Source organism: Megachile rotundata, chromosome 11 (genome assembly GCF_050947335.1).
Source record: "Megachile rotundata isolate GNS110a chromosome 11, iyMegRotu1, whole genome shotgun sequence".
Lineage (NCBI taxonomy): Eukaryota > Metazoa > Arthropoda > Insecta > Hymenoptera > Megachilidae > Megachile > Megachile rotundata.
Genome location: NC_134993.1, coordinates 13,120,016 through 13,147,819, shown reverse-complemented (window position 1 = coordinate 13,147,819; position 27,804 = coordinate 13,120,016). Strand labels below are relative to the sequence as shown.

The window sequence follows — 27,804 nt, the reverse complement described above, 5'->3', positions numbered from 1 at the left end:
TCCTACGTCCCCAACTCTTTCCAGTACACTTCCATTATTCTTCCAAACTTGCAACAAAAAACGAAAACCAGCACTTACTATTTACATCAACCGGAAATTAATGAATAACTAAATACTCAGACGATAAAGGTAAGTCTGGCTTCGTGGGTCAAGAAGGTTCTCACGATCGGAGCCGAGACACGGGCAAAGAAATCGAAAACGGAATGAAAGAGCGTCGGTGGCGGGCCCAAAGGGCCCTCCGGCGTTCCTCCTTTTTCTTCTGGGTCCGGTTCGAGGGCTCGAGACATTCTTCGTTCGCGTTTTACCTGACTCTCGAAACGTACGGTGGCGAACCTCGAAGCGGGAATACGAGCATCGGCAGGGAACAAAGAACCCCGACCTAGCCAAAAATTTAGCAAAAATGGAGGATTAATCTGTGATTAACTTATGACTTTGTGGACGGAGTAGAGTGAGTAAAATGAGTGAAATGAGTAGAGTGAGTAAAATGAGTAGAATTAGTTAAATGAGTAAAATTAATGAAATGAGTAGAAGTAGTGAAATTAATAGAACTGGTGAAATGAGTAGAAATGGAATGAGTAGAGTGAGTAAAAGGAGTGAACTGAGTAAAATTAGTGGAATAGGTAGAATTAGTGAAATGAGTAGAACTAATGAAATGAGTAGAGTGAGTAAAAGGAGTGAACTGAGTAAAATTAGTGGAATGGGTAGAATTAGTGAAATGAGTAGAACTAATGGAATGAGTAGAGTGAGTAAAAGGAGTGAACTGAGTAAAATTAGTGGAATGGGTAGAATTAGTGAAATGAGTAGAACTAATGGAATGAGTAGAGTGAGTAAAAGGAGTGAACTGAGTAAAATGAGTAAACCGAGTCCAATAAGAAAAATAAAAATAAAAAAAGAGAAATCACATTAATACTCCACCATATAACACACAAAACACAGCCCTAAAATCGCGTCCATAAAGAGACGTAAAAGGCGCGCAACGCATCAACCGAAACCTATCGAGCAAAATCGATTGCTATATCCATAAACTTCCTACAGGCACCTGTAAACTTGCACACTATCGTAGAAAGCGTATTTGGACGGCCGTAGAGTCGCAAGGTTTTTCACGCTCGATCCGCAGGTATAGTTTTCGTTCCGTTCTGTTTTTCTGCAGCTACCGGAACGAGCAGACCCCTTCGAGAAACGAACGAAATAAGTGCTTCCCCAACCACGAATTACCTTTCGGAGTTCGAGAACCGGCAAACGGCTCTTCGACGAGAAACAAAGAAACGGAGATGCAGCCACTGCTCGTTGCCAATCAATTTCGACACAGTTTTTCGAACCGATCGATCGTTTTAGCTCGGTGGAACGCAGGAAATTCTTTCGCAATTTAATTTCTCGTTATTGCGAACTAAGCATTTTTGTAAATGCGAACTGAGGTCCTTATATTCTAATATCCCAAAATCTCAACTAAATCTCAAAATCCCTAGATTCCAAAATCCTTAGATCTCAAAAATCCCTAGATCCCAAAATCACCAGATCTGAAAAATCCATAGATCTATAAATTCCCTAGATTCCAAAATCCCTAGGTCCTTATATTCTAATATCCCAAAATCCCTAGATCCCAAAACCCCCAGATTCCTATATTCCAATATCCCAAAATCCCTAATTCCCAAAAATCCCTAAATCTGAAAAATCCCTATGTTCCAATATCCCAAAATCCCACTATCCTCAAATCCCGAAACCTCGAAATACCCAATTTCCCAAAATCCTAAATCCCCAAATCCCTAATTCCCCAAATCTCTATTTCCCTCTGAAATCTCTAAGACTCCCCGCGAATTCCAATTCGACCAACCGTATCGCACCATCCGAGCCTCCGTAAGGTGATTTCCTAGTTAATCGTAGATTCTCAACGGAACATAAGTTATAGTAGAGGCAAGCTACGAAGAAACCCAGGAAGAAAGTAGAATGGATGAAAGTTGGCGAAGCACGGCGATTCGAAGGGTCATTAACTCCCGGGCCCGAAGAGTCGTCGGTCGAGATGTCGGAGGAAACCTCCTGGAACGTGGAGGGACCGGCATCGTTGCGACCGAGCGAAACAATAAACCTGGAACGATCCTGGTGCGGTTTAAAACGTTCCGGGCGACGCCTCGCGTGGGGTCCGTAATCTCGCGCGACACGCTACGAACACGGAGGTAAATGGCCTTTTGGGTCTCTTCCGAGGGGAAAGCTTTATCTCTCGCAACCGTCTCCCTTCGACCGTCGTGAATTCTACGCAAATGATCAAATCGTATTCCGCTATGATAACGCGGCATTTTGCGGACGGGAAATTACGACAGAAATTTTATTGCGATATTGGTGGCATTCTGTTGCGAGGAATGTGGATTATTCCAATAATCAGGTGTAATATTAATAACAGGTCTTTCGATGGTCGCTTATGATATTTGAACTGAGGTGGAAAAATAAATAAATCGATACGTGAAAGCTTGACGAAAGTTGACATACAATTTTACAAAAATTTCTGACAATACCTTGAAAAGTATAGTCAGCCAACTTCATCCAATTACTTCGCTCGCAATTATTTACTCTGTCAAAGTTTGTTACGCAAGTTACACGGAAAGTACATTCTAGGCCTAGACTCGCGAGCTAAGCTCTCTAACGCGATATCGCGAACAACAGGTACAACAGTTCAGGAAATAGTAGCTCGTCATTGTGTACTTCGGCAAGGCAATTAGGCCCGGCTTAATTATCTCTCCCGGCAATCGCGAACTGTGTCGCGAATCGTCATAGAACCTCTACTCCAAACGCTGCTGCGTTATTTCGCCTTGCGAAGCTTCTACGTTTCTGAAAGTCGAGAAAGTGTTTTTAATTAACGCCGCGAACAGGAATCGCGTTATTCTTCGCCTCGGAACGAGATCGCGGATTAAATTTTACTGGGAAAACGCTCGAAATTCCTCCTTTAAAACGTTTCGGGAGCTTCGCTCTCGAGGAAGCGTTTAACCGAGATGTGGAGAAATTGTTCGGCTTAATGCGAAAGCAAATGTTTTTTAAGTGGGTAGCGATGTGGAGGTGGCAATTAAGTTCAGGGAAATTCATCGTTACGTCACATACTTCGCACACTGTCGGATATTCTACATTGTCGCGTACACAATATGTCAGAAAAGTAAAGGAACTTCTCAAATTTTCTTTCGAAATGGTTAGGTGATTTATCTCGACAGGATCAATATAAATTTTTCAGCATTTTACACGTTTTTAAAATTGAAAGACCTGTACGAATGATAAGGCAGTCGTTATGTATTCCTGACGCACCGATGACGCACCAGGAACGAACTCATGACGCATCAGGGATGCAAAATTGAGGTATCGATGACGCACTTTTGACGCACCAGGGACACTCACGACGCACTAGGAACGAACGCATGACGCACCCTTGACGCACTAGAAACGAAAGCCTGACGCACCCTTGACACACCAGGAACGCAATCTTGACGCATCTATGACGCACCAGGGACACGCTCATGACACACTTGGAACGAACGCATGACGCACCCTTGACGCACTAGGAACGCAACCTTGACGCATTTATGACGCACCAGGGACACACTCATGACGCACTAGGAACGAACGCATGACGCACCCTTGACGCACTAGGAACGAAAACCTGACGCACCAAGAACGCAACCTTGACGCATCGATGACGCACCTTTGACGCACCAGGGGCACACTCATGACGCACTAGGAACGAACGCATGACACACCCTTGACGCACTAGGAACACAACCTTGACACATCGATGACGCACCCTTGACGCACTAGGAACGAAAGCCTGACACACCTTTGACGCACTAGGAACACAACCTTGACACATCGATGACGCACCCTTGACGCACTAGGAACACAACCTTGACACATCGATGACGCACCATTGACGCACTAGGAACGAAAGCCTGACACACCCTTGACGCACTAGGAACACAACCTTGACACATCGATGACGCACCATTGACGCACTAGGAACGAAAGCCTGACGCACCCTTGACGCACCAGGAACACAACCTTGACACATCGATGACGCACCCTTGACGCACTAGGAACGAAAGCCTGACACACCCTTGACGCACCAGGAATGCAACCTTGACACATCGATGACGCACCACGACGCACCTTGACGCATCAGGGACATACTCATGACGCACCAGGAACGAAATCATGACGTACCCTTGACGCTAACTAGCAAACTAGCACCATCTATTAAAAAAATATGCTATCTGAAAGTATACCACCCCTACAAAACGCAACAATTATTGGAATCGAGCAACGAATCGTAAACTTATAGCGTTTAACGCGACAGAACCTTTCGTCACCGTGTCACAAAATCACGGGCAAGCAACAAATTGCTCGCGTTGAATATTGCGAGGATCTTATCAAAGCCAGACGAAACTGTACATTCCTGGAATGAATTGTAACTAGTGACGAGACGCGGTGCTTCAAGTATGAACCTCGAACAAAGCGCCAAAGTGCTAGGTGGAAATCTCCAAGCTCTCGAAAATCAAAAAATTGCGATTCCAGAAGTCCCTCGAGAAGACGATGTTAATTTGCTTTTACGATTCTGAAGGAATTATACTTCGGGAATTCGTTCCCGGGACAAAATGTTAATGGTATATTATCTGGGTGTTGTGGAACGTTTGTGGAAGAGGATCGTTCGTGAGGCCCGAATATCGAGCGTCGGTAGTTGGTTTCTGTTGCATGACGCACCGTGTCACAGAACTTGTTCGTGAATTTTTGGCGAAAAACAAGTCTGCAACATCCTCCAAATTCGCCTGACTCCTCCCTTTTCCAAAACTGAAATTAGCTATAAACGATTAGCTAAAGGAATGATTCGCATTCCAAGTGATCTGATCTCATCAAGTGATCCTATAGTCGTGGACGTTAATGTGTATGACATCGAAAGCGTCGGACTCACTCCTCGAAGGACTGTTAATTATCTGTCCGTAAGAATCAGCTTTCTACTCGATTCGGCTCCTTTGAGAGGTTCGAAGAAAGCGTGGTTCCAGGTACGGGACAATGGCCCGGGGATTTATCATTCCGAGACGGATACGAACGGAGTACGTGACGAGTGCATAATCGCGATCTCCTTTGTCCGTGGATTCGCGACGAGCGTTTCGTCGCATGAAAATGAACGATCGATCGCGCCGAAACTTCCGAACAGAGTAAAAGAACCCGTCGTGACCTACGTTCCCGTCAATCTGGGCTAACGACGTATTTACGTTACGTAGCGAGCTTTCATTACCGTCGATACACGCGACCCAGTCACGAAACCGCTCGACCACCGGCGGACTATCGATCCTATCGATCCTCTCTTTCCGACCCGAATACGCTAAGAATTCCATTAAGAACGCGTCGAACCTTGAACCGATTTTAACGGATCATTCGATTAGACGTCGAGGATCGAATACAGAAGGTAACTTTCAACTTTTCTTACTCTCTTACGTTATTTATAATAGTTAGAAACTTGTACTCTTGTTACAATAAGCAAACAGGTGACCAATGACCCTCTCTCTTCAAGATTCCTTTGAGAAGCTACATAATTTTATTTAGACTCCAGAAGCAACGAGAGAGAAGTAGTTTCCATAGTTGACTAAGTAAGCCTAAACCGGGTGATATCCAGGTTACAGCTAATTCCGTACCCACCGTCATAAATTTTCAGAGGCTTCAAGTAATTAGTCTTTGTTCCCGAGGAAGCTCATCGATTCCGAGAGAACGCTATTTCCCGAACGCAACCTCCCCGCGTTTCTCCGCCGAGAAATAACTCGGCGAAGTCTCGGCCCAGATTCTACGATCACCTTGAACGAGGAAATCTTGCTCGGATAGTTGGGAACTTTCTCGTCGAACGATTCCGTGGAATAGGTTTTCGGGCAACTGGGCATCGGAAGCATGCCAGCAGCTTCTGCGAATCGACTGTCTTCTGACCGAGTTTTGCCTCTAAACATAAACTTGAGCGAGCTGACGAATCTTGCATAGTTTTATCTGATGACCGTAAACGAAGTTGGCAATGATAGGGAACGGACTGTTTGAAAGAGCTTTTGAACTGTTTACTTCAAGTTTGAATACATGTGGAGAGAATATTAGTAGTCAAAATGTGTGGTTTGTGTTTATGATGACAAATGTATGTGGAGCCATATATGTAGTCATATGTAGATGTAGCTATATGTATGTATGTAGGTGTAGCTACATGTAGATTTAGCCATGTATATGTGCAGCTATGTGTATGTGTAGCTACATGTAGTTATAACCATATGTGGATGTATCTGTATGAATGTAGAATCATATGTATGTATGTGAAGCTATATGTAAGTGTAGTCATATGTAGTTGCAGTCATATGTAGCTATAACTATATGTAGATGTGGTGATATGTATGTGGAGTCATATGTAGGTGTCCTTATATGTAGTTGCAGTCATATGTAGCTCTAACCATATGTAGATGCGGTGACATGTATGTGGAGCCATATGTAATTGTACTCATATGTAGTTGTAGTCATATGTAGCTATGCATAACCATATGTAGATGTACTCAAATGTATGTGAACCATATGTAAGTGTACTCATATGTATTTGTAGACATATGTAGCTATGTATAACCATATGTAGATGTAGTCATATGTATGTGAACCATATGTAAGTGTACTCATATGTAGTTATAGTCATATGTAGCTATGTATAACCATATGTAGATGTGGTGATATGTATGTGGAGCCATATGTAAGTGTCCTCATATGTAGTTGTAGTCATATGTAGCTATGTATAACCATATGTAGATGTAGTTATATGTATGTGAACCATATGTAAGTGTACTCATATGTGTTTGTAGACATATGTAGCTATGTATAACCATATGTAGATGTAGTCATATGTATGTGAACCATATGTAAGTGTACTCATATGTGTTTGCAGTCATATGTAGCTATGTATAACCATATGTAGATGTAGTTATATGTAGTTGAAGTCATATGTAGTTATAACCATATGTAAAAAGTGACCTACGTATAAACATACGTTATTCTCTACAATGATTTATCCACTCATAAAACTCTTTTACAAATCGACTTCGATTAAAAGCAGCATCCTCTATAAAGTTATCGATATGGTCACCCAACGCAGCAATAATAGAGCAGTCCACCAGATTATATCCGCCATATAATACTCTGGCTTGGACAAGAATCCCCAGCTACCAGACTGCGGGAATTTTCGAATTCCATCTTTTTATCGATGAACCTCGACCAGCAATTAATAGCTAGGTCGAAACCTCCGGAATTTGACGGGTTTCCATCGAACCGACGCGACTCGCCAGGAATTCGCAAGTTTCGTATACCCCGGCGTTTCCGCCACCGCCCCGATATATTTTTCATTTATCGTTTCGTCGAGAAAGCAACTTCTCGGCGTGCGGTTTTCGAACGGTTTACCGAGAAACGGGCTCGTTCTCGGTACCCGGGGCTATCGTGATTTACGGGCAACGTGGAAAAGGCAACCGGAAGGACGGAACAACGACGTCGGTACAGTCGCGCGCAAATCTCCCTTTTCCCTTCAGGAAAATATGCCAGCCGTTCGCGGATTCCCGGAGTCGGATTTAAATATTCAACGCGATTTACATTCGACGTTCTTGAAAATTTAATGAATTCCTTTTCGATTATTCTTTATTCGTTAACGCGGTAACCTACAATTTTCCACACGGTTGCGTCAATGGATGACTAATTGCTACGACGTCAAGACAAATAAAAACGATCGATGTGTTAGACGTATTTTGCATTCAACGAACTATGAATAGATTACGGTTTAAATTAAACTGCAAATTCGACAGAGGAGAATATACGAGTGTGGCTTCTTAGATTTTAACTTGATGTACGCTATATGTGCGTCAGGATGCGTCAAATGTGGATAAGGAATGCGTCTGAGGTGCGTCGAGAGTGCGTCACATATGAGTAAGAAGTGCGTCAGAGGTGCGTTATGTTTGACTACGAAGTGCGTCACGATGTACAAATGGTGCGCCAACAGTGCGTCGTGTAAGGCTAATTGCGTCAGGGGTGCGTCACGCAAGGCTAAGGAGTGCGTCATAGTTGCGTCACGTATAAGTAAGGAATGCGTCGAGGTGCATCGTGGGTGCGTCACGCAAGGCTAAGGAGTGCGTCGTAGATGCGTCACGTATAAGTAAGGAATGCGTCGAGATGCGTCATGGGTGCGTCGCGCAAGGCTAAGGAGTGCGTCATAGATGCGTCGCGTATAAGTAAAGAATGCGTCGAGGTGCGTCACGCAAGGCTAAGGCGTGCGTCATAGGTGCGTCACATGACTAAGGAATGTGGCAAGGTGCGTCATATGTGCGTCACGCAAAGCTAAGGAGTGCGTCGTAGATGCGTCGCGTATAACCAAGGAGTGCGTCCATAGGTGCGTCGCGTATAAGTAACGAATGCGTCAAGGTGCGTCAGAGGTGCGTCATGTAAAACTTAGGAGTGCGTCATAGGTGCGTCGCGTATGATTAATGAGTGCATCGAGAATGCGTCGAGGTGCGTCAAAGGTGCGTCACGATGCGCCAAGTGCGTCGAGGGTGCGTCACGTATAACTAAGGAGTGCGTCATAGGTGCATCGAGAATGCGTCGAGGTGCGTCAAAGGTGTGTCACGGTGCGCCAATAGTGCGTCAAGTATAACTAAGGAGTGCGTCATAGGTGCGTCACGTATGATCAAGTGCGTCGGGATGCGTCAATAGTGCATCAAGGGTGCGTCAAGGTTGCGTCACTGGTACATTACGTATGCATCACAAATGCGTCAAAGCTGCGTCATGAGTACCTCCCAATGTAAAATATTAACAAGTGGAAATTATCAAAAGATCAGAAGTTCTAAAGCCAAAAAAAGATAAGAATTTCAAAATTTTTTAAATTGAAGAACAGATCTGAAATGTTAAAATATAAAAATTGTCAAGTGTAGTTCAAAGCGAACACTGCAGCCGAGTGTACCGCATAAAGCAAGATAGCAGGCCCGACGCTAATTACAACAACGATCCACCGGTAGTTCCACCTGCCACGGTAAGGAGAATTTGCATAAACGCGTTCGCCGAATACGCAAAGTGGAAACAATGGGTCGAACGAGCAAAACGAACGGTGACTCACGCGAACGAGCTCGACGCTCGTTTCGCCTAGGAGCGTTCTAAACAATTTACTCTACCGATTGCCCGTACGGGGCTGACGGCCAAATACGACGGCGCGGGAAAGACTCGTAGATCGACGTTTACTTTCACGAGAGACAAGCGTCATTAACGCTAAACCTTACGTTTTATTACTGGTACTAACTCACAGTTTAGAGCATGGACTTTTAGAGGAAATTCGAAATTTCTTGAATTCTTGGTTGAAAGATTACCGACGTCATTTTTCTGGGACATCAAATCGCAAGAGGTTAATCGGTTCGTGTATGATTATTCGAAATGATCGATAAACTTGTGTACACTATTTATAGATTTTCCGCTAGTAGCCATCGGAATCCGTGTGGAGATTTATTCGGAGGCAAGGACAAATTTAAATTGCAGTTAAAAGTTTCGCAAGAGAGTCGGCAAAATCGCGAGCGATCGAAAGGTTCGAGTTCGGTGAATCGTGACCGGACGCAACGAGAACGCGATTTCCCGTCGGCCTGTTTAATCGAGGCCAAACCTCTCGCTCTGCTAAATTTCGTGACTAATCGAAAGGACCGTCGCGATTTCGCGACACGGAAACTTTCCATCGGCAATTAATAAACCGTGACGTGAGTAACGGTGAATCCGGAGTCACGAGACCGCAAAGAAATGCGTCGCTAGAAAAATATACGCTGATTCGGTTAAATATTTGCGCCGATGTCTCTGCTCGACGATGCATACAATCCTCAACAAACAATATGGAGTTGGATCACTTTCTTACCTTTCTTTGAAACGATCCTACAAAATGTCTCCATACAATACATACTACAAAGAGGGACAGTTCAAGATTCTACAAAGTCACATTTTTTCCATCGTTCCAAATCTAATTGCAACATACAATCCTTTAACAAGGACATTCCAATCAAGTATTTAGGTCTTGAATATGGAGAATTCTTAATACAAGCTTGTACATATTTAACAATTCAATTCAATACTTTAGTCATAGCTACACAATTTATACAATTTTCCAGCTAAGCATAAATAATTCCTACGATATCAAAATTAGTAAAGAAAGTCAAAGCTGGGTTTTACGATCCTGTAGTTGGAACGCAAAATTCAACCGCGATGAGAACACGAGTCCACATATGAGTGCGTGACGAGTGACCGTAGGACACCGGGTTAATACAAGTATTTCCAACTATCCGAACAAATTCTTAATAACGCGGGTGATCCATATGGAACGCGTCAGCCAGGTTCGAAAGAGGGTCATCGAACAACGCCGATAAATTCGATAGAAATATTTGTATCCGTGTTAGGTCCTCGCATATTACAGCGAGACGGTACAAGTTTCTAGCGAGTTACGTTTTTTCGTTCCAACTTTCAAATGAATTGTTTACCCCAACAGCAACGAGACCTCGGAGTCGTTACATTCTATCGAGTACTTTTTGATTGTTAGTCGCGTCTGGTCGGAAGCTAACCTTAGCAGCGGAGTATTTGTTCGCAGTTTTCTATTCGTGTCTATTGCTTGGGTCACTCGCGGAGGACCCTTGATACGTCGCGTTTCCATCTCCGGGCAAATTCTAGCTGAACGAAGAGAAAATCAGAAACTACCTCGTCACAAAAATTGTACACCCGGCAAAACGTAAAACGACTTGTACAGTCGTTCATGGGAAAACTAGTTTGAAGTGAAATTTCTAAGTTAGAATCCACGTTGAGGATTTTCAGTCCACATCCTAATGATTCATTTAAGAAATCGTGATTTAGTCGTCTGAAGAAGTCTATTGCTCGCTTGGGTCACTCGCGGAGTACCCTCGATATGTCGCATTTGCATCTCTAGACAAATTTTAGCTGAACGAATAAAAAATCAGATTCGTCGCAAAAATTACACCCTTTTGTGAGGGTGTGAAGGGCTCTAAAACGAGACCCTCGTAAGGATAGCTTGAAGTTAAATCCGATTATAGACGGATTAATAAATTACAAGAAGCAACAGGTAGCAAAACCGCGGTCCATTGTCCGATGACACTCGGAAGATATCGACAGGTTCTCAAGACGGGATATCGAGAACTTCCTCATGGTTTCTCAGCCTCTTTTTCGCGGTTTCAAAACGAACAAACGCTCGGTTTGGAAAAACCAGCGATTATTCCGAGGCTGGGAAATTACGATACTCGGAGATTCGAGCAACGTAACCCAGCTAGTGCGAGACACGCAACCGGTAAATATAGTATCGATATTCCGCGGAAAAACGAGAGAGGAGATAGTCGAGCGAAGGTAAAAATACGAACGCCTCGTTCCAAGAACTCGTTATAAATACCGACAAAGACAGGTTCCGATTAATGTTCGAAACCGTAAATGATGGCCCACTTTTTATAAAACTATTACAGTATAATTGACATAAATATACAAAATTACTTGAAACTTTAATAGTGCAATCATGTGTATTCATGTCCCTTCGAAATACTGCATCGATGTATACTCAAGTCTATATCGATGTATATATCTTTCAAAATAATATTTAATATTTCAGTTTAAATAACATTTAATAACCTGAGAAATATTTTCCTTTCGATGTGAATTTCAAGTTTGTAAAATTCGGAATAAATTTGATAGTCAAAATATTTTTAATAATATTCGACTTTTTGTAATATTAAATTGGAATGTTCATGGTTTATAATGAAAATAATCGATAACTTGTGTAATTTCATTGAATAAGAAAAATAGTATAAGGTACATTTTCGATATCTTTTCGAACGCTAAACCGAATGGCGCGAAATTCAAACTCTCTGCTTGTAATATACGAGTGTCGTTCGAAATTAATATAATACATAATAATCCATCAGAGAGGCAAATGAACCCACGGAATTTTATAATAAACGTAACTGACACTTCTCGTAACTCTATCCGATATATAAAATAACATAACACTGCTTCGCCATACCTTTACGAACGCTGCGACCACTAGCGGGAAATTCAAATATATTTGTACTACACAAATGTCCTTCGTAACTTATAAAACAAATAATAAGCTACCTGTGGATCAAATGGACGTTCAGAATTGTATAATAAGAGTACTCAATACATCTAATAACTCTAATAAGGTTATATTATGACTCTAATAAGCAAAATACAACATACCTCTTCCACCGGCGGGAAATTCAAACGTATTCAAATACCGCCCGCAATTATAAAATAAATAATGATCAAGAGGGCTAAATAAACCTATAGAGAATTTCCCTAGCAATATTCTATGACCTAGAATGAAATTCGAGGCTATGAGAAACCGTGAATCGCTTTCCAAGAAGCAGCGTCGTAATTTTCGACGCGCTTTTCCTCGTAAAGGAAACGCAACGCGATCATAAATCGCGACGGATGCGCGTCAAGGCTCAGAGGAAACGATTCCGCGAAATCGTCCCCTTTGAATCGCGTCGGTGAAACGATCGCTTCGATTTTTCGCGAGCCGCGGTGTTTCGCAACGCGATTTGCGCGTTGTTCGAGCAACCGCAAAGAAAACGGCAAAAAGCGTCCTCCAACGACGAATGAAAACGAAGCGGGCTCTCGAACAGGAAAACTCGTTCCGTTCGCCGCGTTCCTTAAGAAATCTTTCTTTATTTATCGCGTTCTCACGCGCAATATCGAACCGTGGTTAACGGTGGCTCCTTATGCGCACCCTTGTTTACGATCGCGCGCATCGCACTCGTAGAAACTTTCCTGCTTTACGAAAACCCTCTTGTGTGAGCCACTACAGAACCTATCGACAACTCTCGAGAGCACTCTGGACACTTTCGATAACATTTCCAGTGAAATACTGAGAAATAAATATTTATTTTTATGTTTTATGGGGAGGTTTTTACTTCACTATTTTTTTTAATATTTGTGAAAATATTTTATAAGGGTTTTCATATTTTTTTAAATATTTAAATAAATATTACTTCTATTGATATTTTATATTCTGCAAATATTTGAAGAAATATTTTTAAAAAAATTTTTATGAATATTTTTATAAATATTTTGGTCAAGTACCACTTTTATAAATATTTAAATACTTTCTATTATTGTATACTTTATAAATATATTTATAAATATTTTTTAAAAAATTGTGTGAATATTTGAAAAAAATTGTATGAATATTTTACAAAAATTGTTATAAATATTTTCATAAATATTTTGATCAGGTACCACTTCTATAAATATTTAAATACTTTCTACTATTGTATACTTTACAAATATGTTTATAAATATTTTAAAAAAACTGTGTGAATATTTAAAAAAAATTGTATGAATATTTTACAAAAGTTTTTATAAATATTTTCATAAATATTTTGATCAAGAACTACTTCTATAAATATTGTATAAACACTTTCTACTATTGTACACTTCCTATAAATATTTTAACCCAACATTATTTACATAAATATTGTATAAATACTTTCATAAATACCTCCATAATTATTTTCATAAATATTTCAATAAAAAGCCAATTATATAAATAATTGAATGAACTACAATTTCTATAAATACATGAAAGAACTATTTCTATAAATACACTATAAAAATAGTAGCAATAAACTGTAGTGAATTGCAGCCGAAATACAGTAAATTCTCTGTATATGGCAGTCACGCGATCGCTCTGTACTTGGCAATCGCTATCCCAACAACAGGTTCAGGTCTTTATGTTTCCTCTCTTTGTCACCATAGAGTCTAAGGTGAAAAGAGGTCTATGGCATAGACCTATAGACATTCTCTTCTCGATCGTTCTCTTTCCGTCACGATAAAACGTTTCTGTCCGTTCGATTGTCAAGTGCATTGTAGTAATTTTAGTAATACACGTTCGATTTACGAGGAATTTGACCAAGTTGTACCGGTTTAGTCCGGTTGATTAAACCTTTGCGTCGGGAACACGCTATTTGGTTTAATGCAATGGTTTAGTAGTTTGATTGCTGTGAGGTGACAGTTGGAGTACTAATTTTAACAGTGATATTTCTGTATATATATATATTGTTACGGATTAATTTACAGTGCTTGAATTCATTATTTATAAGGGTAGGATATATTAAAAGGTAATACTCAACTATTTTTTAGAGAAAGATACGGAAAATAAGTGATTTTAATGTCCAAAATAAATGAATCGGTGGAGGTACTTCTGCGCGGTATTCGGCACTGCGCATGCGCAGAGTGAACAAACATGGCGGCCGAAAGAGAACAGTTTACTGCGCATTGACACATAATTTATTTCTAATAAATATTTTGTCATTTCTGTGTAACACATTCATCTGTATTTTGTTTTTAATTTTCTTACAGGTTTGTAATAATAATTTCTGTAATATATATTCTTCAAATACACTTTATAGAGTAATTATTTTCATTCCTATCTTTCTCAACTTTTCAATGTTGTAAAAATAAATACTTCCAAAGCTAATATTAGTAAAATACAGAAAATTTATGACAGATCTCTACTTATTAATTGACAAATAATTCTACACTGCGTTCCCACAAAAACTAAACATAAAATATTCTAAAAATATTAAAATCCCTCAAAAATAAAAATTCCAGTTCCATCTACCTGTCAATCACAGTACGCAATAAATAATCTACACTACATAAGAGAGTCCAGATTCACTTATAACGACTCCACACAAAAAGAGCGCAAATTCCCAGCGTATCTAAGCGAACAGCATCGATAACAAACGAAAACCACGACTCGAAACGTTTCCTCGGTTTCGGTGGGTGCACTGGGTGCCAAGTTTCCTTAAATTCGATCTCGCGGCAGGAATTCGGTCGTATCGTATGCGTCTCGAAAGAAAATTCGACAGGCCGGAAGCCTCCTGAGGAAAGTCGGGGGAAACGGACGGAAAATTGCGAGGGAGCGTTTACAATTTTCAGGCGAGGGAGCTTTTGCCCTAGGGGAAATTCCGAATTTAGGCTGGCTGAGCACGTGACTGGGATTTCTCGCTTCGGTTCACGTCAGAAACGAACGTTTTTGGGTAATTGTGGAAAATGGATTTTCTAAACTTTATTGTGTTTTTGCAATTTTTTTTGTTGACTCTGATAATCACTTGGTTAAGGTTAGGTTAGGTAAACTCAATCAGAGGAGGTTAGTTAGGTTAGGTTGACTCAATCAGAGGAGATGAGGTTAGGGTAAGTTAATTCAATCAGAGAAGGTTAGGTTAAGTTAACTCAATCTAAGGAGGTTAGGTTAGGTCAATCTAAGCAGGTTAGGTTAACTCAATCTGAGGAGGTTAGGTTAGATTAACTCAATCTGAGGAAGTTAGGTTAGATTAACTCAATCTGAGGAGGTTAGGTTAGATTAAGTCAATCAGGAGAGGTTAGGTTAGATTAACACAATCAGAGAAGGTTAGGTTAGGTTAGCTCAATCTAAGGAGGTTAGGTTAGCTCAATCTGAAGGGGTTAGGTTAGATTAACTCAATCTGAGGAGGTTAGGTTAGATTAAGTCAATCAGGAGAGGTTAGGCTAGATTAACACAATCAGAGGAGGTTAGGTTAGGTTAGCTCAATCTGGAGAGGTTAGGTTAGATTAACACAATCAGAGGAGGTTAGGTTAGATTAATACAATCAGAGGAGGTTAGGTTAGGTTAACTCAATCAGAAGATGTTAGGTTAGATTAACACAATCAGAAGAGGTTAGGTTAGGTTAGCTCAATCTGGAGAGGTTAGGTTAGATTAACACAATCAGAGGAGGTTAGGTTAGATTAATACAATCAGAGGAGGTTAGGTTAGGTTAACTCAATCAGAAGATGTTAGGTTAGATTAACACAATCAGAAGAGGTTAGGTTAGGTTGACTCAATCAGAGGAGACAAGGTTAGGTTAGAATAATCTATCTTTCTTAGTAAATATTTTTGTTCTCCATCCAACAACGATAATCAATCAGGGAATGTTAGGTCAGGTTAGGTCATGCTAAGCCTCTCTGCGAACACTTCTATTTCCAACAACAATAATTAATAATTGTTACGTACTACTCTTGATTTCTATTTGAAATAAAAATATTTAGCTCTAAATAATATTCCGAGGAAAAATATGGCAACGTAACCCACTCCGCAATTAGCCAAATGTTCAATGATGAAATCGAGAAGAAACTGGGCCAACGACGGTTCGGAGCGGACGGAAGTTTATCGAGATGGAAATTAGCGATCCGATCAAATTTCGTGGAATTTTTATTGTTGTTTGGTACCGTTTGCGCCGTACGAGATAATCATCGTGGCGTGTGGAACACGAGGGACGCTCGCGGAGACGGGGACACGCTTTCGATGTAACGGAAGTCGATAATCGTTTTGCGGAAAGTCGTTTCCCAGCTGTCCGGGACGTCTCCTTTTCACGTGTTTTCCACAGACACGCAAACGCGCGTTTGCACGCGTTCCGCATCCGCCTCGAGGTATGTTCCCATTGGATGGAACGTACGTTTATACAAATGAAACTGTGGACTCGGTTTGTTAACGAGAGTGCCATGAAAGTCACATCAATTTCTACGGTTTCTCGTTTCTACGATTTTCTACTGCTTTAGTACTGCTATTTTCAATTTACGGAATTTCTAGGTAACCCTATGAGGAATGTCTCAAAATCCCTGTACAAAATAAATATCCCCATACAGTATATTTAAAATATCGCTATAGGGGGTGTCTAGGTATCTAGTGTACAAGGTGGCTGAATGTCACTAGAGGTAATTTATAAAAATCCCTAGACAAGTCTAATTGTACTTATACAAAATTACTAACAATTTTTATATTTACAGAGTTTTACATTTTTCAATGTACAAACAGCAAAGTTTCCAAAGTCCCTAGATTCTAAATTCCTGCATTCCCAAACTAATTCCCCAAGTTCCAGAATTCCAACACGTCATCTTCCAACCACGCGTTTCTACGAATGACTATCTCATGAATAGAGTCGAGATCACGACCACGGTCAACAATTTACATAACACCGATCAACTGTGCCTATAAAGATTCTTCCATTCCTCCGTCAACCTAGCTCTCGACCTCCGCACCTAACTTACAACAATTCAGACACTCCCAAACACGAGACTTCCCCAAGTTCAAAACAAAATGGCAGTGATGTACTATACTTTCACAAGGACCAAACTTACAAAACTTGAAACACTCCAAACTTTCTTACAATGAAAACAAAATGGCGGTGGTGTAGCTTCACATAAGGAAAATCTGAAGGTACATTTAGTACGTCCCAAAGGAGTCGGGATAATGACAAGCCACAGGGACAGAACCGTAATTTCGTGTACGAAAGGGCTCTCCTTCGACCGCCATGGTTCGCGGAACGCGTTCGAAGAGGATTTCGTAATTCCTAGGACGGTTAAGCCTGCCCGGCAAATTGACGACCGTCTGCCTATTCTGATTACGGTTCTCGAAGCCTTCAATACAAACACGAAGAGCTGTTTCGTCTTTTTGCTCGATTTGAGGCTGTCTGTGGAGTTCTCTTTGCAGTTTCGGGCGGTAGAGGAGCAAGTTTGCGTTCCAAAACTACTCTAGCTTTTATAGTATTGTACTTTCATTGCCTTTCTGTAGCTTACTCTAGCTTCTTGTACCTAACTCTAGGCACAGAGTAAATCAGAGACACTCTCGAAAACTGTTCCTTAAGGGGGCAATTTAGGCAGATGAAAATAAGCTGATATTTGTGAATTTTTTTTTATAGGACACCTTTGGTATGCATTTTCGAAATTTCAGGTATAATATATTATAACTATTGCCTGTTACAGAATATTTTCTGTTTTGCAAAATATTTCAAAATGCCGGAATTATGACAATCCTTTCTGGAAGTGTTTTGGCGCGTCTCGCGAATCGCCGTGGGTTCCAGCGGAAGATATATTGGTTTCAGCAAGTTCGCAGACAACGTTTCGAAAACTAACATTCACAGTTAGTAGATGAACCTCAGAAACGTGCAAAATATGTAAAATCGAAGAAATGGCGTTTAAAGAAAAACTTTGAATTTTATTGAAAATTTTTGCAATGTTTCGCAATAAAAAGGACTTTAATGTTCAATTTATTTCATACATTTAGGTTCATATGTTAGATAGTATTGTCATGGATATGTGGAGAAAATTTGAGCGCGATCGATAAACTAGTTTTTGAGTTATCAGCCACGGCAATTTTAAGAACGTAGTTTTGAGAAAAACGCGTTTAAAGTTTCAGTCCTCCGCACTGAACGCGTGTATACCCGCGGCGCTAATCGGCCATAACTTCAAAAGGGCCTCGTATTTCGCTTGAAAATTTTCAGACAATATTTTTAAGATGTTACACTAACATTTTATAGAAAAAAAAATTTTGTAATTTTTTAAGATTCTGAAGGTATTGGGCCCTTAAGGGTGCATTAGGAGTGCGTCATTAATGCGTCAAGGATGCGTCAAGGGTGCATTAGGAGTGCGTCAATGGTGCGTCACGGATTCATCATTGGTGCGTCAAGAGTGCGTCATAAATCCATTATTAGTGCGTCATGGGTGCGTCGCGAATTCATCATTGGTGCGTCAAGAGTGCGTCATGGATCCATTATTGGTGCGTCATGAATCTATTATTGGTGCGTCAATGGTGCGTTACGAATTCATCATTGGTGCGTCAAGAGTGCGTCATGCATCCATTATTGGTGCGTCAAGAGTGCGTCGTGAATCTATTATTGGTGCGTCAAGGGTGCGTTACGAATTTATCATTGGTGCGTCAAGAGTGCGTCACGAATCCATTATTGGTGCGTCAAGAGTGCGTCATGAATCCATTATTGGTGCGTCAAGAGTGCGTCATGAATCTATTATTGGTGCGTCAAGGGTGCGTCATAAATCCATTATTAGTGCGTCATGGGTGCGTCGCGAATTCATCATTGGTGCGTCAAGAGTGCGTCATGGATCCATTATTGGTGCGTCATGAATCTATTATTGGTGCGTCAATGGTGCGTTACGAATTCATCATTGGTGCGTCAAGAGTGCGTCATGCATCCATTATTGGTGCGTCAAGAGTGCGTCGTGAATCTATTATTGGTGCGTCAAGGGTGCGTTACGAATTTATCATTGGTGCGTCAAGAGTGCGTCACGAATCCATTATTGGTGCGTCAAGAGTGCGTCATGAATCCATTATTGGTGCGTCAAGAGTGCGTCATGAATCTATTATTGGTGCGTCAAGGGTGCGTTACGAATTCATCATTGGTGCGTCAAGAGTGCGTTACGAATTCATCATTGGTGCGTCAAGAGTGCGTCATGGATCCATTATTGGTGCGTCATGAATCTATTATTGGTGCGTCAATGGTGCGTTACGAATTCATCATTGGTGCGTCAAGAGTGCGTCATGCATCCATTATTGGTGCGTCAAGAGTGCGTCGTGAATCTATTATTGGTGCGTCAAGGGTGCGTTACGAATTTATCATTGGTGCGTCAAGAGTGCGTCACGAATCCATTATTGGTGCGTCAAGAGTGCGTCATGAATCCATTATTGGTGCGTCAAGAGTGCGTCATGAATCTATTATTGGTGCGTCAAGGGTGCGTTACGAATTCATCATTGGTGCGTCAAGAGTGCGTTACGAATTCATCATTGGTGCGTCAAGAGTGCGTCGTGAATCTATTATTGGTGCGTCGAGGGTGCGTCATGAATTCTTCATTAGTGCGCCAAGGGTGTGGACAGAGTACGTTATGAATCCATTATTGGTGCGTCAATGGTGCGTCACGAACACGTCATTGGTGCGTCAAGGGTGCGTCATGAATCCATTATTGGTGCGTCATGAATTCTTCATTAGTGCGCCAAGGATGTGTCAAGAATATGTCATGAATCCATTATTGGTGCGTCAATGGTGCGTCACGAATTCATCATTGGTGCGTCAAGGGTGCGTCTAAAGGTATTGCCCTCCTTAAACTGATCCTGTCTGTCCTTAGGAGGACTTGTCTAGTGTCGCCTCTTGTTATATCTACTGCTCTAGCCTTTTTACTTTAGTCTAGCTTCCTCTGCCTTACTCTAGCTTCTACCTTCCTGTAGCTTCTTCTACGTTTCTCTACCTGCCTCTTTACCTGCCGGGTTTTCCCGAACTCCGATCTTATCTTCCGACGCTGGGAAAACGTTTCGATGGGAGCGTTCCTACACGTGTCGCGAGAAATATCCAAATAGTTCAGCCTACTTCAAGGCTATTCAAATACAGAGAGTGTTTTGTAGTCGGTAGGTCCTTCCAAATGGCGTGTACTAATTTTATACTGATTGTTTCACTGCTTTTTGTATTTAATGGACGTTTAAATGGTTGATGCAACTTTTGTGCGGGTCATCATGAGTAGTTCATAAGTAGCTCATGTTGCGTATAATTACTCGATGCAAGATGTTAGAAATAATGTTCTGTACTGATCAAGGTGGAATCCCATAATAATCTAGTTCAAATTCTAGTGTCAAGTTCTAGTTCAAATGCTGGTTAAGTACATAATATTTTACATTTCATAAAATTGTCTGCGATTGACGTTCAAAATAATTCATCCAACTTGCACACTAATCAAACCCATATCTCCCCTATTTAACAAATCTTCAATATTACTAATTGAACTTCCATAATAATCAAGTACATACATTTTCTAATATTTGATAGAAAGAATTACATTTATCGAATACATGAAATTTTTCGTTCGATAGAATCGTTCGACAATTATTAAAATGCTTCTTTGATATCTGTGTTGACTCATACTCGGTTAATGTGTACATTAATTTTTTATCTAAGTAAAGAATCAATGTGTACATATCATGTTTGTTTAGCGGAAAAAGGAGAGGTTTGACGAATACATTTTTGTAGCGTCAAGTGCCTTTTGTTATCGTGTGCGTGAAATAATGATTGCTTTCCGGTGAAAAAGTGACTTGCTTCACAAATCAAGTTAAGTAATTAACTCTTTGGGATTAGGTGGGTTCAGAACTGTATTACCTTTGCTCAGCCTTGTATGAAAAGTGGAATATACTTTAATTCTCTTCAAATTGATGTTCTTTCTATGTTAAATAGTTGAAACGAACACTTTACTATATTAGACGTGACGCACCGGTGCGTCACGCTGACAATACTTATTTTTAATACTCTCAAATTTTGAATATATAAAACTACAATTTGCCTAATTATTTGTATAGGATTGCATACCGAATTGACGTAACATTTCAACTTTCTTTTAATATTGCAGCTGAGATTAACTCCGAGTCATATCTCCACATGTGACGCACGCTTGACGCACTCAAGTTGCAATTATTTTGCTAATTTTTTTCTAATATAAAGAATTCATTTGAACTTTCTTTTAATACCGTAGCTGAGATTAACTCCGTGTCATCTCCACATGTGACGCACCGGTGCGTCACGCTGACAAGTCCCACTTATTTTTAATACACCGAAATTTTCAATACCTCAAGTTTGCTCGATTATAATCCGCACAGTCGCATAATATCGAATCGACGTTTCAACATTCTTTGTCCGACGCAGTGATTAGTTCGGTAGCCGAGAAATCGGTGCACGGTAAAAATCAGAAGTTACCGAATAGTAAGAATTAATAAGAAGTAACGCGTTGAGTAGAAGATCGAATAATTAATAAGAATATCCTAGAACCTCCTAAGAAATCGAAAGAAGCTGGGAAGAAAGGAGTACACGCGTCTCGGGATGCCTATAGAAACACTAGGGCATAAGCCGGCTTGAAAAACCTGCTCTACACAATTTCGAAGCGATAAATCGAATAATCTGTCGAAAGATCGCGAAGTAATAGTTAATAATTTGAAAGAGAAGATCATTTCGGAAATTTCCTGCGCCGCGTTTTACATCCGCCACACGCATTTGTATCTTGACGGAGCACCTTGCGCACGAGTCGCACTCACCTCGTCAATTTTACTCGAATTTTTCATGCAATTTGGAGATCTAGCCCTATAATTTGCATGGTCAACCGGATTGATATAACATTTCAAGTTTATTTGTTTCCTTTAATATTGTACTCCGGTTAGCACACAACAAATAAATCATAAGGCAAAGAAAAACAATAAGGGAAGACGTTTTTTCCAACGTACTCGTAACCCCGTGGGCAACGAGTTGCCCCGCTTTTCTTGGCGTGCATCGCATCGATGACGATTCCAGGGACGAGGAACACCGATGCTCGACGAGAACAAAGGGCGAGCTCGTCGATGCGCGAACATTTTTATTAACGCTCGAATTCATCCACGGAACAAAGGACACGTGGAAGGAATGTTCACGGAAACGCGTTCGAAAATGCTTATTTTATCCTGTGTAATAGTTGAACTTCCAAGGGTCAAGGTTGGTGACAGACTATCATTCTTGGAACCTTCAGATACGCTCCTTTATTTTACTTTGTTTTGGAGATATTCGAAAAGTTTTGAAGAGATATTCAATTTGAAAATGTGCAAGATGAAATTTTTCACATAATGACATGTTGAAATTTCTGGGAATATTCGGTCACTAAACTTGTCCAACCCTCTTATTTATTCCTTATAATTCTATTTTGACGCTTGTATTCAGAGGACTGTGTCTCGACATAAGTGAACAATTATTTGTCTCTATATAAGTGAAAACGATCGTTTATCTATTACGGTAAGTAGTATCGACTTTAAAACAATCAGTAGCCTTTAATTTTTTACTGACACTTCCATGCAAAGAGCAGTGTCTCGATACAAGTGAAAATTACCATTTGCCTCTTATCGTAAGTAACACCAGTTATCAGGTACGAGTGCGACTCGTTATCGTAAAACATCCGGTAGCTTTTAATTCCTCCCTGCAATTTCTATGCAAAGACCACTGCCTCGATATAAGCGAAAACGATGTATCTCTTATCGCAAGATACCTCTTTGAAGTACCGGAGATACGGAATCTATGGAATTCTATTAGACGCGCTTCTTTCGACTGTTTAAAAGTGAAAGGAAATCGCCGATGCGACGTTACATACGTCCTGCTATTGTCATCGGCTATTTATACGAGCAAACGGAATTATTTCTATCGTTTACGAGAATGACGCGAGTACTATCGCTATAAAACGTGACCTACGCGATCAATCTCTGGAATTCGATGATTAGTTTCCTCGTATCCTCGGCAGCGATATTAATTGGACAGTAAGTGCTTCAACAAATCAATTTCACTTACTGAGCTTCTTGTTTCTTTGTTTTTCACATTTTTACCTTTTCTTATCAGATTTTAATTTCTTACATTTTTTTTAGATTTTTTAGTATTTAGGATTTTAGATTTTTTAAGTTGGCACTAAATTTTGTAATTTTTTAATTTTATTGTTTAAAATTTTCAAGCTTCCCTAATTTCAGATTTTATATTTTTAATATTCTCAAGTTTTTTATTTTCAAATTGTAAATTTTATAGTTACTCATTTTTTAAATGAGCAATTTTCCAATTGTCTATTGTCTCAAGCTACCAATTTTCCAATTTGTCAAGCTGTCAATTTTCCACTTCCTATTTCACAATTCATCATCTTAATTTCCCAATTTCTCAACCTACTAATTTCCCAGTTCCTTCTAAATTTATCAAATTTCCAATGTTAAATTCCTGAAGTCACAAATTTTCATTTTTTAAATAACCAATATTGCACTCATACAAATTTCACAACTTCAATTTTCAAATTTCCAATGTTAAATTCCTGAAGTCACAAATTTTCATTTTTTAAATAACCAATATTGCACTCATACAAATTTCACAACTTCAATTTTCAAATTTCCCGCCTAATCAATTACCCGCCCTATACAACATCACCTTCCCTATTTCCCCTCAATTTCCCAACTTCCAATTTCCAATTTTCCAGTTACCCAATTCCCAACCGAAGCATCAAATTCCAGCCCGGAACAGTCCTCCGGGAATCTAATCGACTCCGTCTTTTCGAATTAGCGACACGACATCGATGGAGTTGGACGACCCACGCACGAACATCCGCATAATTTCGTGCGCGTTCATCGTCGGCGAGTCGGCGCGGCGTGCTTTAGATGGACACGCTCGATAGAGACGTAACAGGTGTGGACGGGACGAACCGAGTTCGTGGCACACGTCCGTTACCCTGGGACTTTTCGAGAACCGGACACGATCTCTATTTCTCTATCCCCTTTTTTTTCCTCGAATGCGTGGAACAAATATACCGTTTGACACCTGGAGACCGTAGGCCGTACAATGGCGAGCTCCCACTTTGTCCGCGGGAATAATAAGGTTCCCGGTGCGGAAGGGATTCGGCAAATCGGCCGGTTAGCCCCTCCGTCGACGTTTCCGAGAAGCGTTTCTTTGTTCGGCTGTCGCGGGTTACCGAGGGACAGTCGAACCGTCTCAAACTGCGACCCCCTACGGCGATTTCCATCTCGCGCTTCTAGATTTATCGCGGAATAAACAAGGCTTTCGTGGAAACGTTATTACCCTTCGGCTTTCTTCGTTTTTACGAATATCGCCGAACAATCGGCTCGTTTGCCACGCTTCGACGACCGACGCTTTTCTCGGAAACCTGTTACGCTCTCCGATGCGACGGAACACGATTTCGAGACACGAATTTCGATGTAGAGCGCGGCCGGTTTCCTTCCCGATATCGAAATGACACGAAAACGTCCGAAGCGTGAGTCAGGATGAAATATGCGCGCAAAAACATGGGAAATTCCTAGCTGACGCATCGTAAAATTGCAACTGTCACTCAGTGGTTATCGATAATATCGTTATGGGGTCGTAAGAAATCTATCGATACGTATCGATAACGGTATCGCTAGCGATAGGCCTGGTCCGCCGCGTCGGCGAGACGACGCGGCGTCAAGCTTGAATATGGAAATAGGTCGTGACATCGAGTAACGTATTAATTATACGTACTCGAGTCGAATCGGCTCGACCAGACGCGTCGTTTAACCTTCGTTCGTCTTTCGAAACAAATGCTCTAGCGCGTGTTTTCGTCGACTTCTGTGTATTTCTCTCTCTCTACTGTCTCTATCTAACCATCTGTTCTGAGTCGTCGACTTGGAATCCGACGAGAAATAAAAACGTTTCGACGAAGACGAACGAAGGTTGCGGCGACAAAATGGGGAAAAACTGTCACTCACCATTCGATGCTCCTGTATCCTCGCAAGCAGCAATGCAACGCTTTGAACGCGCCGATGTTTCCATATTCCGTTGTCACCACTTCCTTCGTGAACCTGAGGCCACCCGGTAAATTGTCGAACTTGTGCATCGAACAGTAGTCCTTGAGTTCGTTGGCACAGACCGTGGTCAGGATCGACAAAACGATCAGCTCCGTCGGTGTCATTTTGATCGTTCGAGTTCGAGTTTATCAGCGGTCCCACGAGAACGCTTCACGGTCCGTGCTTTTCGAACGAGAGAACCGCCATGACCGGCTCCTCGAGAGAAGGTTACGTCCCCACGGTTCGCGGCAGCTTTTTCCACGAAAGAAAAACGATCTTTCCCGGTCGGCACTATTAACGTTCAAAGGGGAACACGAAGACTCCCGTTCGAGCACGAACGGGCAAGACCGATCCGCCACGATATTTGTCGTCAAACAGAAACTCTTCGTCTCGCTTCGGAGTCTGCGTGTTTACTCGGGATTTCAAATACCACTCGTCGCGCGTCTTTCTCGCGTCAACCGATAAACCAACCGCTTAACCGTTCAGTCACCTTCCGCGAAAGTCATTTTCTTCCTCTTCGAGTTTTAAACACGAACTTTGCCAACACACGCGATCACGGATTTCGAGAAAATCCTGTTCGAACACGTTTCAACCGACGCTTCTCGCGAGATCTCGATGACGCCGATATCGCGTTCGCAAACCGACTGATCGTACCGTTCCTTCTAGAAGGAAAATGACCACCGGTAACTGAGAGAGCGATGGAAATAAACCGTACACTCGAAAACTGACGTTCCACGTACACACGGTACACACTGCACGAAGGTCGGCGGCTCACTGTCAGCCCATCGCACCGAAAACTCCCCCGTAGGCCGCCAGTTTAAAACGAACCGCCTGTTGCCTCGTGTTCGTTCGGCCGCTCTCGACCGTCTTCGGCCTTTCCCGGTGGGACACCTACGCTGCCATGCCGGTACGGTTGCGCGAATTTTTGACGTGAAACTGCGTGCACGCTTCTGTCAAAATCATATTCAATCTTTTTTTTCATTTAGGTTACAGTTTTTACGTACACGTATCGAGTGTTTGATATTAGAATTGAAATCTGAGTATGGCTATCGAAAAGGAACGAAAAAAACTGTGCGTTTGATTATTTCATTTTTTATATTCGTTTTTTGACACCGGAGATTCTAACGTCGATCGGTGAAATTCTAATACAGGTAATTCTATTACAGGCGATCTTTTTGCGTCACTTTTTCGAAGGAATTCCGTAATGCTGGAGATAAGATTTTTCTGTGAATTTATCGATGGTATCGGAACTGCGTTGAGTACAGTTAGTTTGTGATGGCGTTGACCATTAATCATAGCAAATTCAAGATGGCGCTTCTTCAAATTTTTCACGTTATGTAATTATGTTTGCTTGATAACGTAATCCCGGCGAAAAGATAAGTACAACTATTCTTTATCAATTGATTTAAGTTTCCATAACGAAATCTATTTCGACGAAATACTTTCGCAGAAGACGATAGTAAGATGTCAGCAAGTGTTCTCAAACATAATTGTACATTACCGAATTAGTGTCAAATACACAAACTAGCACTACGCGTGGTAAGTTTATTTTTGCCGCGTTAAACGATAAGACACGTTTATAGAATACAGTAGACATAATTTACTGACAAATCACGTTTTTTCAGTTGTGTCACCTTTGTGTCAAGCATGCGATGTAATCGAAGAAGCTAAAGGACGAGTGAAACGACGAACTGTCGGTGTTTGCCTTGCTTTTACTGCTCGCGTAAAGGTAAACGATTCGAGCAGCGAGCGTGTACACGAGGGAAAACAAATAACCAGCGATTATCCGTATTTTTCGACATAATACTCATCGACGAAACCCACACGTGATCCGAATCGTCGAGATACGTATTTGGTTAGGAAAAAACTTTGATCAAAGCGTGCGACGCTTTCCGCGAACTCGATAAACTTCGAATTCACGCGTTCAGGCAGATAAGATTCCGTTCAGTCCGATATTGTTCGTCGAATTCTCGTTTAAAGTACAACCTCAATATTTCGACTGCCCATGACGTTAAATCAATAATATCTATCGAACGAAGTGACAGGTCCCAATAAAACTGGAAGATAAAGCCGCGAACAAATTCGCTGTGTCCGATATCGCCTAAAATTGCTGTTCTTACTCCTCGTTGATCCCCTCCTCCGGCTTAATCTTTATTATCCTCGTTATCGTCTTCGCGTTTTTTTTCTGCTCGCGTTTCCAAACGACTTCTGCACGGCTATTCTCTGTATCCTTCTCTTTCGTTTTTACTTTCTCAATGTTGTTTCAGGTTATCAATCCGGACTCCTCGGAAGCCGCTCTCGTTATCCAGTTTCGAATGGTTCTCCGCTGCATCGTCCATGATTTGGTCATCGACGAACACGACGTTCACTCCTGGCTCGCGGCCGTCGCCGCTGACTCGCATTCTGGGAATTCGAGTATGCGGTCAGTCGTTTCGTGTCGTGTGGCAACGATTATGCCGGATGATGATCGTAGCCGTGTATACAACCACACATGCGAGAAACTTTTATGCGTGCCGAACCAGTTTTTTTTTATTCCTTTGAAAACTAAGGTCTATCGAGCTTATAATTGTGCACGGAGTTCCCATTTGTTT

At 41.2% G+C, this 27,804-nt stretch overlaps 1 protein-coding gene across 1 annotated transcript in view; it reads right to left on the bottom strand.

Moving 5' to 3' along the window:
- The window catches only part of LOC100884089 (interleukin-1 receptor accessory protein-like 1-B), a 115,906-nt gene extending 90,568 nt beyond the window's left edge, over positions 1-25,338 (bottom strand). Inside the window, exon 1 of the mRNA XM_076536876.1 lies at positions 25,136-25,338. Coding sequence (XP_076392991.1) covers positions 25,136-25,338 — 203 coding nt within the window. The remainder of the gene's footprint in view (positions 1-25,135) is intronic.
- Positions 25,339-27,804: the final 2,466 nt, after the last annotated feature.